This window comes from Astatotilapia calliptera, chromosome 7, assembly GCF_964374335.1.
Source record: "Astatotilapia calliptera chromosome 7, fAstCal68.1, whole genome shotgun sequence".
Lineage (NCBI taxonomy): Eukaryota > Metazoa > Chordata > Actinopteri > Cichliformes > Cichlidae > Astatotilapia > Astatotilapia calliptera.
In genome coordinates this window covers 16,126,868-16,143,723 of record NC_137428.1, presented here as the reverse complement: position 1 = coordinate 16,143,723, position 16,856 = coordinate 16,126,868, and the positions used below count along the sequence as shown (strand labels likewise).

The window sequence follows — 16,856 nt, the reverse complement described above, 5'->3', positions numbered from 1 at the left end:
GCAAGCTTTTTTCCGACTGACTGCCCCTTGCAAACAGAGGGTTTGAGCAGCAGGTGGGTGAGGCTTCTACTCACAGCCAGAGCTATCTGCTCTCATTGACATCATACGGAGCCAAGAGTCAAAAAAAACCTGTCTGACTTGGAGTGTTCAAACATTCTGTAGCCAGAGCATTTGGCTCACAGGGCTTACTTGAAGATATACAAATATCAGTGTTTGAAACTCTGGCCGTGTTTAATGTGAGTATTCACCAATGCAGCGGATCATGTGTGCATATATGCATAATATAACCAAAGTAAGAAAAAGCATATTACATTTAATCCTGGACCTAAATTAGTCTCCTTTTATGTCCCTACCACCAAAGGAAGTGATGTCTGTAAACGAGGAGAGCACCTCCTGTTACTGTCTGCTGGAGGCCCAGAAGTGCCATGTGCTGTTGGAGCATCCAGGTCGCTACGCTCTGGTGGGGGAGCCGCTGAATCAGGAGGCAGGCAAGCGTCTGAGGCTGGCTGTGTTTGGTAGTCCGGATGCCAGCAACTCTCTGGGCTTCACCCTCAGGGTTTACTGTGTGGACGACACACCCCATGCATTTCAGGTAAGAGGGAAGAGAGAAATGATGAAGATCAGGAATATACCTGGTCATTATATGAATGTAGGTGTTTCCTACATTAATAATTTTATCAATAAACCTCAACTCGTACTAGCATACTCACATACTTACATTTGCCACTTGATTACTCAGTTGATTTTATCAGTGGAGCACCACTAACTATTGGCTGAGAGCGCCATTGGATGCTCCACAAAGACACACAGTATGCTCCATTTTTGTCTTCTTTGTCTATTTAAAGACTGTGAAAGTGACAGAAACAATCTAATAAGTCTGATGTAAACAGCCTGCTGCTGAGTTATTAAGCTCCTGTGCAGGTGCAGGCTAGTTTTGTTCTGAACTGAAAGTGACAGTTCCACCTAGTAAAGGGCTGAATGTGTTACTGATCTGAAGGCAGCCTAAACCACATCAAAAATGAACAGTGATGCCTTCACTTATTGCTAAAAAAAAAAAAAAAAAAAGCGAAAGTGCCTTTGAAGGTTGACTCATTTTCCTCCTGTTGTACGTACTGAAGTCGCTTTGACCTGTGACGTATTCACTTATTCATTGACATACTCATTGAACTGCATTCAAATGGTAAAAAGACTGCTTAACTTCACAAAAACAAAATAGATTCATGATTTTCCCTTCATGCAACATCAAGAGAAGCACACAAAAAAAAGAAAACACAAAGGAAGGACAAACTCTGTTTTGTTTGAAATGGCCAAACTTGTCTCAGTGGTACACATGAAGTCATATAAAGGCTGCTGAACATCACTGCAGCTGTGATTTAGCTTAAGGCTGATGTTATCATTGCAATATGCTAATATTTAGCTAAACAGAGCGTTGGAGAATCAAAAATTTTGACCAGATTAAAGGTGACCTGCAGAGTTATAACTAAAGTAACAAATTCAAAGTATTTCCCTTGTAAAGTTAGTGGTAGTACTACAGTTCAAGAGCAGAGAATTCACCTCTACACCTACATTCACAGAGTTATGCTGCTAGCCTGGTGACCAATATTATTTCCTTAGAATTATGATGTATAATGAAGTCTGAATAGATTATGTAAGATGTAAAATATGCTGCAAAGCTAATGCAGTAGCCTGGGTTCCACTTTGACCTGTTAGCCCTCGGTGGCTCCCTCTCTCTTTATTGCTTCCTCTTCAATGTACTATGTAATAACAGAAAAAGCCCAAAAGATGATTTTTAAAAAACCTCTAACTCTCACTGCCTTTTAAACAAATAAAATGCCTGAATCTTTATAGCATGATCACACATGACAGCATAGTACCCTTCATAAAAAAAAGAGTTAATGAGCCTAGCCTTCTGGTGTCCCACTAATAAAAATCTTCCCCCTTTGATGAAATTCAAATCTTCTAATGGTGCAGGATCAGGTCTGGAGATTAAATGTATTTTAATTGTAAGTTAAAAGAAGGTGCCATTTTTAAAGTTGGAAAGTTGCTGGTGGTTTTGTCTAGAAGATTTGCTGTCTGGAAGAGTTTTTTTGTGCTCCACTGAAGATATGTTCTGTAACATAGCCGCTGGGAGATGCCTGAAGAGACAAAGAGGGACTTTTAATTACAAAGACAACAGATGCTTCAAGGTTGCGTCTCTGCCCTTTCTTTAAGTAATTTAATTTGCTCTCTGTTAATTAAATGTGTTTCAGTATTGCATTCCATGTGACGAGTCTTAGAATCAGACACAGTCTGAGATGGTGCACAAGTTCACTGGTGTGCTCTTGAGTGATGAAAAGTTTGCCTTTCTCCTCGCAGCGAAAGCCAGACTCAAAAGTACAAATGTACCTCTTTGTTAAAAGATGCTGCAGTTTAAAACACGACTTTTTCAATGATTGTTTCTTTGCTGTTTTAATTAAATTATTCTGAAGTTGTGCTGAGAGCTGTCCCTTAGCCGCTCGGCCTGCTTGAATTTTTTGGCTCCACCCCAGAGGCAGAATTCCAAGTGAACAAAGAGAAATTGGATGTAGGTGCCAAGAGCCAATTTACTCCACCTCTCCATCAGTCAGACTTGGTTATTTGTTCATTTGTTCTTTTTTTTGCCTTTGTTTGTGCTCCATACGACAAATAATTTCCCCTGTGAGCTTGAAGCAGGAATCGATCAGGTTCAAGGCAGCCTGTGTCGTTTGCATTGTGCTCTTTTTCCCACCCTTCCCTGCAAATCCAAGATACAGAAGATGTAAACACAAACATGCAAGTCGAGCACACGCCAGCACATGCACGCATACAGAGCCCTTCAACAACAGAGTGAAATTTGATGCTTTTGCTGCTTTAGGCGAATAAATTTCCAGAGACTGGCTCTGAAAGCTCCTGAATATTTTAGTAATTTTATACAATTAGCCATTCTAATGTCTCTCTGTTCATATGTGCAAAAGTCAGCTGTGAGTCGCTGCCCCGGATGTTTCCAACTACATGCATCGTTAACACGTAAAAGGTGGCAGCAGCTGTGTACCCTTCATTTTACTCTGTCTTTTTATCTGTTAAGAATGCTGGGAGGCATACATCAATGTGAGCACCCAGAAAATGCTCCATGACTTTTAAAAAAATACACTATAACAAGAGAAAACAAAAAAAATGTTGAGGAGTACAGCAGATGCAATAGATCAATTGTGGAAAGGTCTTAAGACAAAAACGGAAAGGAAAGCTGTGGTGGACTTAATAAACAGGTTGCCCACAAAAACAGCGATTGCGGACGAAAACCTCGACACAGTGGTCAGTGGCACAATCATCATCATCACAATCTGCTCAGAGGAGACTGTGAAAGCAGCATCAAGGAGCCTCTTGCAAAAATCAATCAATCAATCAATAATTAACTGTTTCTAAAGTGATGGAAAGCCAAAGTATGGAGAAAGACAAACTATTTCACTGCATCAATATAACACGGATCATGTCAGAGCATGGCTGCCTCTGGAAGCGGCTCATTTGCCTTTATCGATGATGCAGCAGATGACGGCAGCAGCAGGAGGAAATCTGAAGATAAATTTTGTTTGGCTGCGTACAAAGGAGCTCTCCCAGTCTCACAAGACTGTGGCCACCGAACACACTGGCTGTGAAACCAAAGCTTTTATCAGTGACAACTCAGACCTCACCAGATTGAAACCCTTTTGGGCATTTTACCTGGAGAAAGAAGATTGAAGAGAGAGCAGCTGTAACAAACATCAGCTAAAGGCAGTTGCTTTGAAAGCTTAGAAAAGCATTTGTTATGTCAGCGGCTGTCATTGCGTCTCAGGGCTATGCACTAGACATTCCCACTGTTATTTCCCTCGACATTCATTTGTTAACTTACCTATCCACACCTAAATAAATGGGGAACCTACGCAGTCTTTCTCTCTTTTTTTTGTGGAGCACAGTAAGTTCCTGTCACTCTGCATATTAATATTGTTATTGTGAATTTTCTCTCTGCTTTGAGGGAGCTTTTAGTATTTTTAGTACCCACTCAGTCTGGGCACATTTTGAAAGCATAAAAATGATGTTTTTACATTCATGGTCACAGTTGCTCTAAAAGAGTGCAAGCCCGTCTGGCAGGGGGGGAAAAAAACAGAGTTTTTCTTCCATTTTTTTTTCCATTTGAAAAATAAATATAATGTTTGGTCACATTTTTCAGACTGGTTTTAGGGAAATAGCTTAAAAGTTCTAGTTCAAATCTGACTGTTAATGCTGGGTATTACTTTCATCAGACCATTGCTGTTTGGTCAATAATTGTCAGAAAATATTCACAAATTTCTTTAAATTGTTCATTTTCTCCAACCAACAGTTCAAAATCCACAGTGACTTAATTCAGTGTTAAAGACAAAGACTAAGGCTGATGTAGCTGATGATTAATTTCAATCAACTAATTGTTTGAGCTGTTCTCAGTTTCTTTCATTCTTCCCTTTTTCAACTTGAACTTTTGGCTCTGATTCATTGGTGCATGTTTTCAAATCTGTGCTCTTTTGTCTTTATGTCTTTTTCCTGACACACTGACACTTAACAACCTTTTTTTCCTGTACTTTGCTAACCCGTACCCCACCACTGGAAAAAAAACATGTCACACCTTTCCTTATCAGGAGGTGGCAGTGGGCGAGCGCAGCAGGGGCGGGCGGCTGCTGGAGGAGCCTAAAATGATGCTGTTTAAGGCGAACACTTTCAGCCTCCAGGTATCCATCCAGGATGTCCCACAGTTGCTCTGGAGCATCAAGCCTTTCACCACCTGCCAGGTAGGCACTTCCTGTGTTCTATCGTTTCGAGTCAAAAGCAGGACATGTGTTAACTGCGTGTGCATGTTCAGTGTTTGTCACGGTCATGCACAATGAAGGAAGCTGTGCACCTTCATCAGCTTCCCTGTTTTTTTATTTGGTCACATCAAAGCCAGAGGACAGCAGCAAGGGCACAGCAGGGGATCACTATGGCTGGCTATCTCGCCCACACACACACCCTTACGAACTTAATTATGACTTCCAGGCAAGGCATATACACACACACACACCCACTCTCATATCATGCTTATCTTCCTTGGGGTCTCCATGCTGCATGTTCTGCTCTCCCCCGTGATGTTTATCCCACCAGTGACATCCTATTAGCAGAATTAGCCTGTTATAATGCCCCAAGTATACTAACTAGGATTTCTCAGGGAAGAGCCGCTGTGAGAGGGTGCTGCAGGGAAGACGACGACAGGCTTTCATTCAGACACTACTCTTGTCTAAAGGAGGCTTTTATAAGAGTTTGTCCCGCTGTCTGATGGATCTGAAGAGAGGATGATTCATCTGTAGAACAGTGTTTTTGACCTGTTCTTACTGCACCACTGTCTGGGTTACACAGTAGTTAGTAATTGAAGGTGAAATGGACCTTTTAGACTGCATAGCTCTGTTACTTTTAGTTTTTTCAGTTATTTGGAGGAAATGTAGTGCGAGCTGCCCTAATACCATCAGCACAGCACAGCTCCTGATCCAACAGGTTGCAGTTACATGTATGGGTTTTGTATTAGGAGTATTAAAATGTGGAAAATTAAAAATAAGTTAATGAAGTGTTTGATGTCAGTAGTGTCGTTATGTTGACCATCTCTGGACTTTCAGGTAAGTTTGGTATTTAGTTGCTTTATTAAGAATGCTCGTGCATTTGTAACTTAACCATTTTTTTCTCAAGCAGTAGTTAAGTTTTTGCACTAATGATTGTAGCCTTTACACGTGGTTAGCAGAATGTATTTACATCCTGAGGGCTCTAACACCCACCGGTGCTCCTTCTGATGGGTAGACTTCTTGATTAGGCAACATCATCGATTGGCTAAAGAGGCCGCTCGTTCAGTCTTAATTAATCATGTAAACAGCAAAGCGGGTGGCAAAGCAGGATTCAAATAACAAATGTCTTTAGTGGGGATTTAATGAGTGTGTTGTCTCCACCAGCCTAATCCTTTCATCATTATGTTCATCCTGTCCGCCCTCCCGTCTCTCCTTGCTCCGCAGGAGTTCTCCTTTTCTCAGGTGTGGGCCAGTAACCAGCATCCCCTGCAGTGTGCCTTCACTTTGGAGCGATACAGCCACTCCTCGTCTCAGCTCTCCTGCAAGATCAGCATCCGACAGGTCACGGGCAAGGAGCAGATACTACAGGTCTACACGTCTGTAGTGGAGGTGAGTAGCACTCAGAGAAGGCGTGGTGTGTGGGCAGTCATGCGGCCTGTTAATAGGTTCTTTTACGGCGCTGAATAACTCTTGATTTGATTTAAGAGCTTGCTTAATGAGCCTCTCAGGGAGCTTTTCATCTATAGATTGCAAAGTCCTTGTCCTTGTCTTCACGTTGAGGAGGAGAAACTTTTTGCATCAAATCACCCTGACATCTCTTACTTTTTGTCTTGCTACTAGAATGAAAAGGGAGTGGTTCCCTTTTTCACGCAGTCGGACTGTACCATCACCTCCCAGACAGGGTCAAGGGCCTTTAAAATCCCCCTGTCCATCCGTCAGCGGATCAGCACCACCTTTGACACCGCAAATGCCAACGGGAAGGACTGGCAGCTCCTGGCTCAAAAGCTCCACATAGACAGGTCTGAGTTTTAACACTCTGAATGCTGCATTTCATTCTCGTGCCTCAGCTGCCATTTACATACTGCTGAGTCAAATAAAAGAGCAGGTATGTTTTCTTTAGGTCCGAGGAAGAAAATGGAAAATGTTCCATAATGTAAACACTGTTCCCACTGTGAAGACTTTTGTTTAAATCTGAAATTTAGACACCACGTCAGAAATTATCTTCTCCAGCCTTCAATAACATGCCACACCGCCAGTTTCATTATAGATCGTAAAACACATGCAGAGAAAGGGAGAAATGTTAGGCACAGCCAGAATACTGTAGAGAAGAGATGCAGTGTTTTGTAGAAATCTGAAGAAAGGTCTCTGACTGCTGACAGGCCAGCCTCTGGCAAGAAAATGTGTTCATGTTAGCACTTCTCATTAGCAGCATCTCTGCATGTGCTCCGTCCTCCAGCCTCTCGAGAGGTTGTGCCAGGTCAGTTATTTGCGTAGGCTGTGCAGGATTTCAGTTGTTTGTTGATGGGGTGATCTCTATTTGTGCTTCAAAGGAGAAGTCAATAATCAAGTGCTTATAGCCACGAAGACTTTAGATCTGTGCACCCAGCTCCATCAAGTACTTGAGGAAGAGAGTACTGACAGTGAGTACACTCTCCATCTTGCCAGTTGGAGACACATGAGAGGGAAAAAGTTCACTAAGAAGCTATGACGGGAAACTGTGTGATTATGGAATTTCGCTTCAGCTGAGTCTGAAAACAAACACCTGTGACTGAGAAATGGGGAAAAGGATTTCTGAGCTTTTTCTACCCAGCCAAACACACCAGGAAGCATCTAATGGGAATGTCTCTACCTAGTTAAGCTGATTTTTGTAATTATTTCTCTGAGTGTGTGGGAACATCAGCATACAGAGGTGGGAAGTAGATTGGCAAAGACAGGGAGAAGGCAACAAATGAAATCCCATTGTAATGAAACAGTGCACTCTCTTGGAGAGGTGCTGTAACAACATCAGAGGAAGAAAATAAGTGGAGATTGAATTTAAAACCTGTTTTCTCATGAACCACACAACAAAGTGTGGCTTAATTTTATTGTTCTACTGGTGTGTTGTATTATGTTTTTATTGATTGTTACCATTGTTTAAAAAATAAGAGTTATATTTATCCAAGGATGGTAAATATGGAGCTGCCAGGCTGGACTTGAAGAGGAAGATTCATGGAGTTGTTGAAGGAGACACGCAGAGGGTTTGTGTGGCAAAAGAGGATGCTAGAAATAGGATGAGATGGAGGCAGATGATCTGCTGTAGCGACCCCTAAAGGATCGTACAAACCCATGTGAATCAAAACAGAATGCAATGATTCTCTTAAGCCCGTGTTATTAAAAATGAAACATAGAAAACATATGAAATGTGCCATTTTAAGACAAATATTGACTCATTTTGACTCACTTTGACAAAAAAGTGTGGACAGGGCCATGTTTACCATTTTGTAGCATCCCCTCTTCTTTTAACAGTCTGTAAATATCTATCTAAATATCTGTTCTTGTCTGATAGAGGATTTATAATAGTTATCAAATCCAAATATTTTCAGTTGGTGAAAGGTCTGAAATGCAAGCAGGCTACAAAGTTGTGATGTATAGATGCAGTATGCACGACCTTTTCTGAAAAGGTTGTAACCTAGACGGGAGCATATTTTCCTCTAAAAGCTGTACATACCTTTTAGCACTGATGGTGCCTTTTCAGATGTGCCAGCCCCTGAATTGGATGGATGGATCAATGGATGGTAAAATGCACAGTTTGAACACTTGATATGTTTGATATGTTCAATTGTAAATAACACAAGCTTAAAGGAATTTGCCATTTCGAAGGCAAGAAGGGTCTATTGAAAGATTAGACTGAATATTCACAAATCCCTGTACCAATTTCAGGCACAAAGTTCAGGATATCCCAGCTCCTGCAGCTTTGACTCCTCTTTTTAGTCTCATCTTTTGTTCATCGTGCCTTTTTTAAAAAAATATGTACTTAGAACAAGCAAAATTACCTCAGTGATTTGCATTGGCATCTTTGGCATAATAACTGCAAAGTGATCGCCTCATTACTACTTCACTTGGTTGTTATCCATCGTCAATATTATAATGTTCGATTTTTCCTGTTCTGCAGGAACTTGTGCTACTTTGCATGTCAGGAGAGCCCGTCATCAGTGATTCTGACTCTATGGGAAGCCCAGCACCCGGATTCTGGGGACCTGGACTCTCTGGCCAGTGCCCTGGAAGAAATCAGCAAGGTTCATTCCCCTAAGGCGGTCTCTCTGAGCTGCAGCAAAGAGGAACGGGACTCTGAATTCACAAAACTGGCGTAGAGTGGCTGTACATCAGATGAAAATGATGAACCTTTACTGCATGAACATTTATGTTCAGGTGTAGTAGCTAACCTACAGTGAGGTGGAGGAGATGCACAGAGGCCAGCAGGGCAACTTAATTATTGACTGTTACTAAAGGAACACCTCTGTTAAACCAAATGAACCATAGAGGCAGAAGGAAATCAGGAAATGACCAAGAGATGTGTTATTAGGAGGCACCAAGAAACTTTGGAAAGGCATATCAAATTGACACACAAACACACACACATTCATCTTTCATTGAGAAATGTCAACTTCTGATACTTCTGAAGACCAATTTGATACCCTGTGTTGAAGGATTACAGAAGCCTGTGAAAAGAAGACAAAGTGTGTTTTAAGGAAGCTGCCAATCAGGTTGGTGCCGTGACCTCCCAGGATTGGATGTGCCGGTACTTGCCCTCAAACAGTCATCTGGGCTGTCAAAATGTTTAGTGTAATGCCATATTTTCTTTATGTCACTGACACCTCATGCTTTTTTTTTCTTTTCTGCACATATTTCTGCTGAAGCTTTTTAAAAACACAAAGAAAAAATGAATATTGGCTCTTTATTTTGTCAGAACATCTTATTCCACAGTGATCAGTATATAAAAGGACCTGGAGTCCACATCCTAAGGAGATGGAGATTTATGAGAAATTACTTTTTAAATGCCTTTGAGAGTCATTTTACACACTTTTTTCAGCTCAACAGACAGAGTCCACTGTCAAAGCACCGACAGCAGAGGAGGGTAACTCACCCACCACTGATCTGTGCCTCATATAGCAATGCAGCCAGAGGTCCATCCCTGAGTGTCTCTTTTCTTAATTTGGAGGAAAATTACGTTTTACTGTGAGTGACCTCATAGCAGGCAGACAGTGGGGACAGAAGTGTGTAAAACGAAAACAAAAAAGATTTCTGGAGCATGGAGATGATCAAATACCAGGAAATGGTTATTCAGAGACACTTTGCCATCTCTTACTCCCTCTACTCCTGTCTGATCTTCCCAAGCAGAGGCAGCATCCACTTGAAAAAGAAGATAAAAAAAAAGATATCCTGATCAGGAAGCTCCCACATTCGGTTGCTCCAGCTGCCCCCTCAACTTAATAAAGTGACTTTGTGTTGAACTCTGCGTTGGCACTCTCTTTTCATGTGCTTAATGAATTGAATTCTGAAAGGCCAGACAGCCCACATGCTGCACAGTGGTAGAAATCAGTCCATGTTCAAAAACTCAGATAAGAGATTAAGCAGAGTTTCAGAAAGGTGTAAAATATATACATATGCACTATTTGAGTTTGGACAGCAGATCATTGCCATGTTGGTGTTGCATCATGCAGCTGTTTGAACTCCATCTGAAGAGAAATATCTGACAGTCTCTTGGTTCTAACCCATCAAATTTGCCTAAATTAGTAACCCCCCTTGAAAGGCTCAAATATTTTTAAATGCCTAAAACTCTTGATGGATTTAAATTCTTAATGAAGACTTTCAGCAGAGTTCGTCTGCTCAGTAAGACCCTGTGCTCCACGGCACTCCACAAAGTTTGACATGGTTTAAACATTTTAAAAAGCAGCATGTTGAAAGAGCACTGCTTTCTTTCTTACTTTGATGCATACTTTGGCATTTTGAGAAATTCAGCCATCGCACATAGTTTGCCAAGAATGTTGAAAATTTGACACTACAGCCGGTAGTTGCTTAGCTTAGCATTACAGCTGAAAATGGAGAGAAATAGCAAGGCTTGCATAGGAGTAACAGCATGTGCCCAAAGGTACCTCTAAATCTCAAGTACCTACCTGTAAAATTTGATTATAAAAACATTAGATTACATGCAGGACTATATGCCATCGCTTCACCATGTATCTTTAAGCTAAAGGCTAAGTTTATTGCTAGCTGTAGCCAGCATCAACATTAGGTTCTGGGAGTCCAGGCTTACCTAGTAAAGTCGCTGTGTCCCCTCAGCTGAATTCCACAATTATACTTCAACTGCTCAACTAATTCATCCAATTTGGTAATGAAAAACGCATTTGTGGTAACCAGGATGACTAAGGAGGACACTGAACCCACAGGCCTATGGAGGTCAGGTCAGGTCAGGTCCCGAAACTAAATTGAGATCATTTCAGCTTGTGCAGCTAGTTTTAGCTAGCATGCGCCTAGTCAAATATTGCAAAAACACACGAAAACGTGTTGAGAATACTGTACGCTCACAGTCAGCTTTCCTACTGTGTGGTGATTTTACTTATCCACTTTGGCACCAAGAGAAAATGCCTACTACTATGCATATATCCTTCCAAATATGTATAGGGTGTTTGGGAAGTGATTTGAGCCGAAAGCCCCCTGCTGGGAGGGGGCAAAGTTGACAACCATCCAGTTGTCATGGTCTGCTATTGATCCACGTTGGCTGTATCCTTCCACAGACAAACTAGTGTGCAATCTAGTGAATTTCTCAACATGTGGAACAGTTCTTCTATTTAGCCTCCCAACTTTGTGGTCAAGCTGGCAGAAAAAGATGCAGATTGAAGTGCTCATGCTGGCTTCATACTAAAAAATGTATTTCTTATTGATTCGTGCCATCGTGGAAATAGCACAAAGACATGCAGTTCATTCAATAACTGCTGGGAATCTGTTTTCAGTTACCCACGACTGCTCACTGAAAATAATGCAAACCTGTACACAGTTAGCAAACATATCCAAACCTTGTTTTTCTATCTGTCTGCATCAAAGAACAGCACAGAATAAGTTGGACTGATTCTCCACTATTAGCTAAAAAGTTGCTGACCAAAGTTTGGAATGCAGTCATGACTGCAGGAAATTTATTGACAGACGCCCTCTTAGTAGTCGCATGCTGAGTCAGACCTCTTACGTTTAGTCAGGATCTAAACATAGCATTTAAAAACACAGCTCACAGTACAGTAAAGATATATATTTATATATCTATATTTTACTCTTGGATGTATCTTCTGAAGAGTGTAAAGTGTCCGTTCCTGTCTTTTCAGTTTTCCCATTCAGATTCCCCCATTCCCAGTTTATAAAAAGTGTGAAAAGCAAAATAACATTACGATCTGCCTTTAGTCAGCATGGTGCTGACTAAAGGCAGATCGTAATGTATTTTTCATGTCTTTGTAATGCTGTTGACATCTATTACCTGCATATCTGCTGAATGAGGACTAACAGCAGTGGAGTTCTTGATTCATCAGCTACAGCTCAACAGCTGAACTCCATTCACTCCAAAACAGGTTTTCTCAATTGTGAGAAAACTACATGGAGCAGATTTTTGTCAAACTTACGACGGAATATAAAGAGTTTCAAAATTAGAATCAGGTCCCAATAGTGAACAAGTAAAGTAATAGAAACTGATGTATGAACAGGAAAAGAAATTGGTCCGTGCAGTGCTGTTTTTCTACAGCAGCTGCATTATTCCCATACTTGCTTCTTCTGTTTGCCATCAGGAGATACTTTCCATTGCCACACGAACGGGGCCAACTTTTAGCATGCTCACATATGGGAGTGCAGGAATCATCTGGAAGAACAATCTTACCTATTCAGAGTTTGGTGCAGGGGATCTCCAGCAGAGCTGCACCGTTGGCCTGCGTTGCTAAACATTTTTCTGCAGTTGCTCACCAAAGAGCAAAAAAAATAATCTAACACATACCCCACTGATACATCATCATTCCCTGAGCTGACTCCTTGAAAATGACTTCTGATGAAAGGCTGGATCTGCCCTGCATCCTCTGCAAGCTGCTGTGTGGCAAATCATTTCTATTAGCTTTCAATTTTTATGATTTTTTTTTTTCTTTACCGTATTTACAGATGTATCTTAGCTCGGGTCTTTTTAGATCTCAAGAAATACACACCATTCCAGCCATCTACAGCCTTCTATAGGGCAAGTACTGGGAGAAAAACATCACATTGAGAAGAATGCATAAAGGGAAGGAGGGCATGCAAAAATATGTGTGCTTGAATTGATGAGAAATACAGCCAGAGATGAGCCTTTTTATAAAGAAAACAGTCAGTCGCTCTGGTACTGCTGCTCCACCCTACACATTATTATTATGGAAATATCAGAAAGTCTAGCAGTAATACAAACAGCCTGAAAAAGGCCATTTCTCCAAGCTGAGCATCTTGAGAATGCTGCAGTGGATGGGTGAAAGCTGATGGTCTACTGAGCAACCAAATTGTATTCAAAGAAAAGGACTGTGAGTCTTGATTGAAAGGTTGACCCACAAAGACGGGATATAGCCAGTATTTTCTGGCAGCACAGAAAACCACCGAGCACCTGCCAATGGGCAGTATCCATTTTTCTACATCAGAGTGGAAGATACTTTATTAAGTCATTTTGTCTCCATGTGGAATCAGCATTACTCTGCTCTCCCTAGTTTTCAGTGAGCTTTCTAGTCAGGGAAGGAACCACACGATGCTATGCAGCTCTCTAACAAACAGTGACAACTCTCTGATTTATGCCACCTCGCAAAGATTTTGTGGACACTGCTTGAATTAAAAATGACTTTGGACATTTGGATTTTGTTTCTGGAAATTAACAGAATTTCTTTTTTTCTTTTTTTCTTTTTGGCAGAAGGAGGAAACTTGTCAGACTTTTTTTGGCTCAAGATTTGGACAAGAAGGTGTTGCTTTGCCAAATGTTCCCCTTTTCCCAGATTGTCCACTCAGTGTCTCACATACCTTGAACTTTGGAGATTTTTCTTTAGTGAAAATGTTCAAATGCCAAATTTTTCCATCTTCTTTTACTACTTCAAGCCAGCTTCCCTCTCGCCCTACATATGCACACGTATACACATGCATACAGGAGTCACAACAAAACTGAGAAGCTTTACAGTTACCCGTGTTGTGCATCACAAAAATGAGTTTTCTAACTAATTGTGCCTCTTTGTGTGGGTTTGGTGTCATAGGAAAAATCTGTCCAGAATGTTTTATTATTGTTATTATTATTATTATTATTATTATAATACATCATATCAAAGGAACTAATTTGTTAGTTGCAATTTGTTATATGCAAGCTGTATTGTTTGATGCCATGCGCATACATCTTATATACACTGCAGAGGTGTTTCCAGAGAATACTGAAACATTCAAACCTGCTAGCTCCGATGCTAAGACGTGCAGTGGCGATAAGCTAGCTAGAGATTGAGGATGCGCTTTGTGCCCATCAGTGTCCTTTCCATAAACTCAATGACTCAGAGTGTACATGTGCGACAGTGTGAAAGAGAGTTATGTGTATACTTTAAAAAGCTGTATAACGTGTCCTTGGAGAATCCAGCCTATAGTAGTGCTACCATCTCAGTTTGTTCAGAGTGTGATGTAAAGTGTTTGGGTTTTTTTTTACTGCCTACTATCTTAAGATCGACACTTTGGGAGAAAAACAACAGATGCTAACTTAAGTAAAATGATCTGAGTTCATGAAACGTGGTGACAGTTTCAATCAAAACTTTCTCATTTTACTGTTTTTTCTTTCGGTTGTTTTTTTTACTTCTGCTGCTGCCTTTAAAAATTCGAGCATCCTACAAATCTATTTATTGTATCGAACAGCTGGGTATGTTCAGTATCTATTCAGAAGGTTCTGTATATAATTTATTGCATTTTCTGTATGTTTAGTTGGAAACATTTCAATGCATTTTCTGTGCTAAACAGTTGAGTTAAGTGCTATATGAATGTTAATGTTGAGAACAGTCACTGGTGATGTTCCTATGGGCCAATTCTTTGTCCTTTTTCCCATTTTTTTTCAAAGTTTTGCAAAAATTTTCAAACTGTATATACTGTATTGTGTTGAAATAAATATGCAGTGAAACGGTATTATTTGTTGTTGCTCTAGGATACAATCAGTTTCCTTTCAGATTAGCTAAACTGCCCTAAATCTGGCCAATTTATTAGGTACTTAATCAGCCAATCATGTAGCAGCAACTCTACTTCTGCTACTACTCCTCTGGGTATTTCAGAAGACGCTGATCTACTTCCACATAAACCTCTCTACAGTTTACAGAATGCTCTGAAAAAGAGGAAATATGTTCACTGGGTAAAAGATCCCCTGGTGATGCCACAGACTGACCAGGCAGATTTGTGATTTGGGTTAAATAGAAATTCAAATCACCACTTGTTAAAACCGATTTATGCAGAAGAGCATCTCTAAATACATAGCACATCAAATCTTGAAGCAGATTGGCTACAGAAGCAGAAAACCACACCGGGCACCATCAGGAAGCTGAGGCTATTGGACAACAGATGATTGGAGACTTTGCCTGGTCAGAATTTGGCATCTATAATATGAAAGCATGGATCCAGTCCACCTTGTAACAGCAGTCTTTGGCTCTTTAGCACCAACTATGTATCACAGCCTAGCCGAGTATTTCTGTTGGCCAAGGCCATCCCTTTATGACCAGTGTTGAGTATAACCATCTCCTGATGGCTGCTTGCAGCACAATTATTTGTCATGTCACAGAACTCCAGGCATGTCAAACTGGTTTCTGAGTTCACTGTACTCGAATAAGCAAAACTGAAACTCATCACTAGAATAATCACAAGTTAAAAACAGAAATGAAAGCTTCAAAGGTGTCACTGGAAATAAAGCTTGCGATCACCTGAAAAAAAAGAAATCCAAAAAGGAACCAAGAAATCCAACAAAATCAAAACTTCAGGCATAACAATAAAGCAATTCGCAAAGAATTAAAAACCGCCAAAACAACAAATAACCTGAGGACGATGACAGGAAGAGCTTACAGAGAAGGAGAAATTCGCTTTCTTTCACAATTAAACTTGTTTTGAAGGATTTTATAGTCAACATAGAAAAAAGTATGAGGCATTTGTAAACAAGCTTATTGATAGACACAGCAATGCTGCATGCTACATCCTAACGTCTGGATCCTCACATGCACAACAACAAGAGCAGCAAGAAAAAACTTTGCTGCAGTACTACTGAACAAATCAGAGGTGGGACCAAGTCATTGTTTTGCAAGTCTCAAGTAAGTCTCAAGTCTTTATCCTCAAGTCTCAAGTCAAGTCTCAAGTAATGTCAGGCAAGTCAGAGTCGAGTCTCAAGTCACTGGTGTAAAAGTCCAAGTAAAGTCACAAGTCTGAAACTTTGAATTTCAAGTCCTTTCGAGTCTTTAAAAAAAAAAAAACGAAAAAATAATGTTGCAGTTATGCTAAATGTAAATATTAGACCATGTAATTTTAAAATCTGTGTTTTTCTCAACACATGACAAAATAGTGAACTTAGAAAATATACACAAATTGTGAAATTGCACCTCTTTAAAATGCAGCTCAATTAAACCTAGCTCCAAGAATAATTTTCACCGACAGTTCTGAGATACGCTGCATGTTATTCTTGGATGCGGTTGTAGGACCAGCTTTAAAATCGCATGACAAAAATATCATACACATTAAAAAAAACTGCATCACCAACGTAGCCTGGACAACATTTGCTAGTTAGATGAATTCAGCTATCTCATTGTAGCATATTTATATGCATATTTATAATCATACGGTTCTTGGAGTGAGTGCACACACTCATGAAGTTTAGTAACTTCAGGTCACTGCAACAAGCCCAGGTACAGTTTACCGACGGATGGGTACAGGACCTTGAAATGCACCGTGTAGAAAGTAAAGACCATCGTACGTATCATAAGTTTACCAGTCTCACAAATTGTCGTCATAAATACACAATCGTTAACCGTTTATTAATAGGACCTTTGAGCTCAACGGTAATTAATTAGTAGTGGAAATAATTTCTGGTACCCATCACAGAAATGTAGCAGTGACAACAATATTGTATGCTGTAATCGTACTGGGCAATTAGTGATACAAAAAACCTGTTTTATCCTGTGAATAAAAGTATATGTTTTTGTCAATGTACCATAATAACAGAAGCGAAACACAATATTCTGTCAGGACAATTCA

The 16,856-nt window shown here is 40.4% G+C and overlaps 1 protein-coding gene across 1 annotated transcript in view; it reads left to right on the top strand.

Moving 5' to 3' along the window:
• The window catches only part of LOC113025470 (netrin receptor UNC5D-like), a 183,134-nt gene extending 168,378 nt beyond the window's left edge, over window positions 1–14,756 (top strand). The window contains exons 14-18 of the mRNA XM_026173238.2: window positions 362–592; window positions 4,644–4,793; window positions 6,036–6,200; window positions 6,432–6,610; window positions 8,743–14,756. Of these exons, the coding sequence (XP_026029023.1) occupies window positions 362–592; window positions 4,644–4,793; window positions 6,036–6,200; window positions 6,432–6,610; window positions 8,743–8,941 (924 nt within the window). The 3' untranslated portion in view covers window positions 8,942–14,756. The remainder of the gene's footprint in view (window positions 1–361; window positions 593–4,643; window positions 4,794–6,035; window positions 6,201–6,431; window positions 6,611–8,742) is intronic.
• The last annotated feature ends 2,100 nt before the right edge of the window (window positions 14,757–16,856 follow it).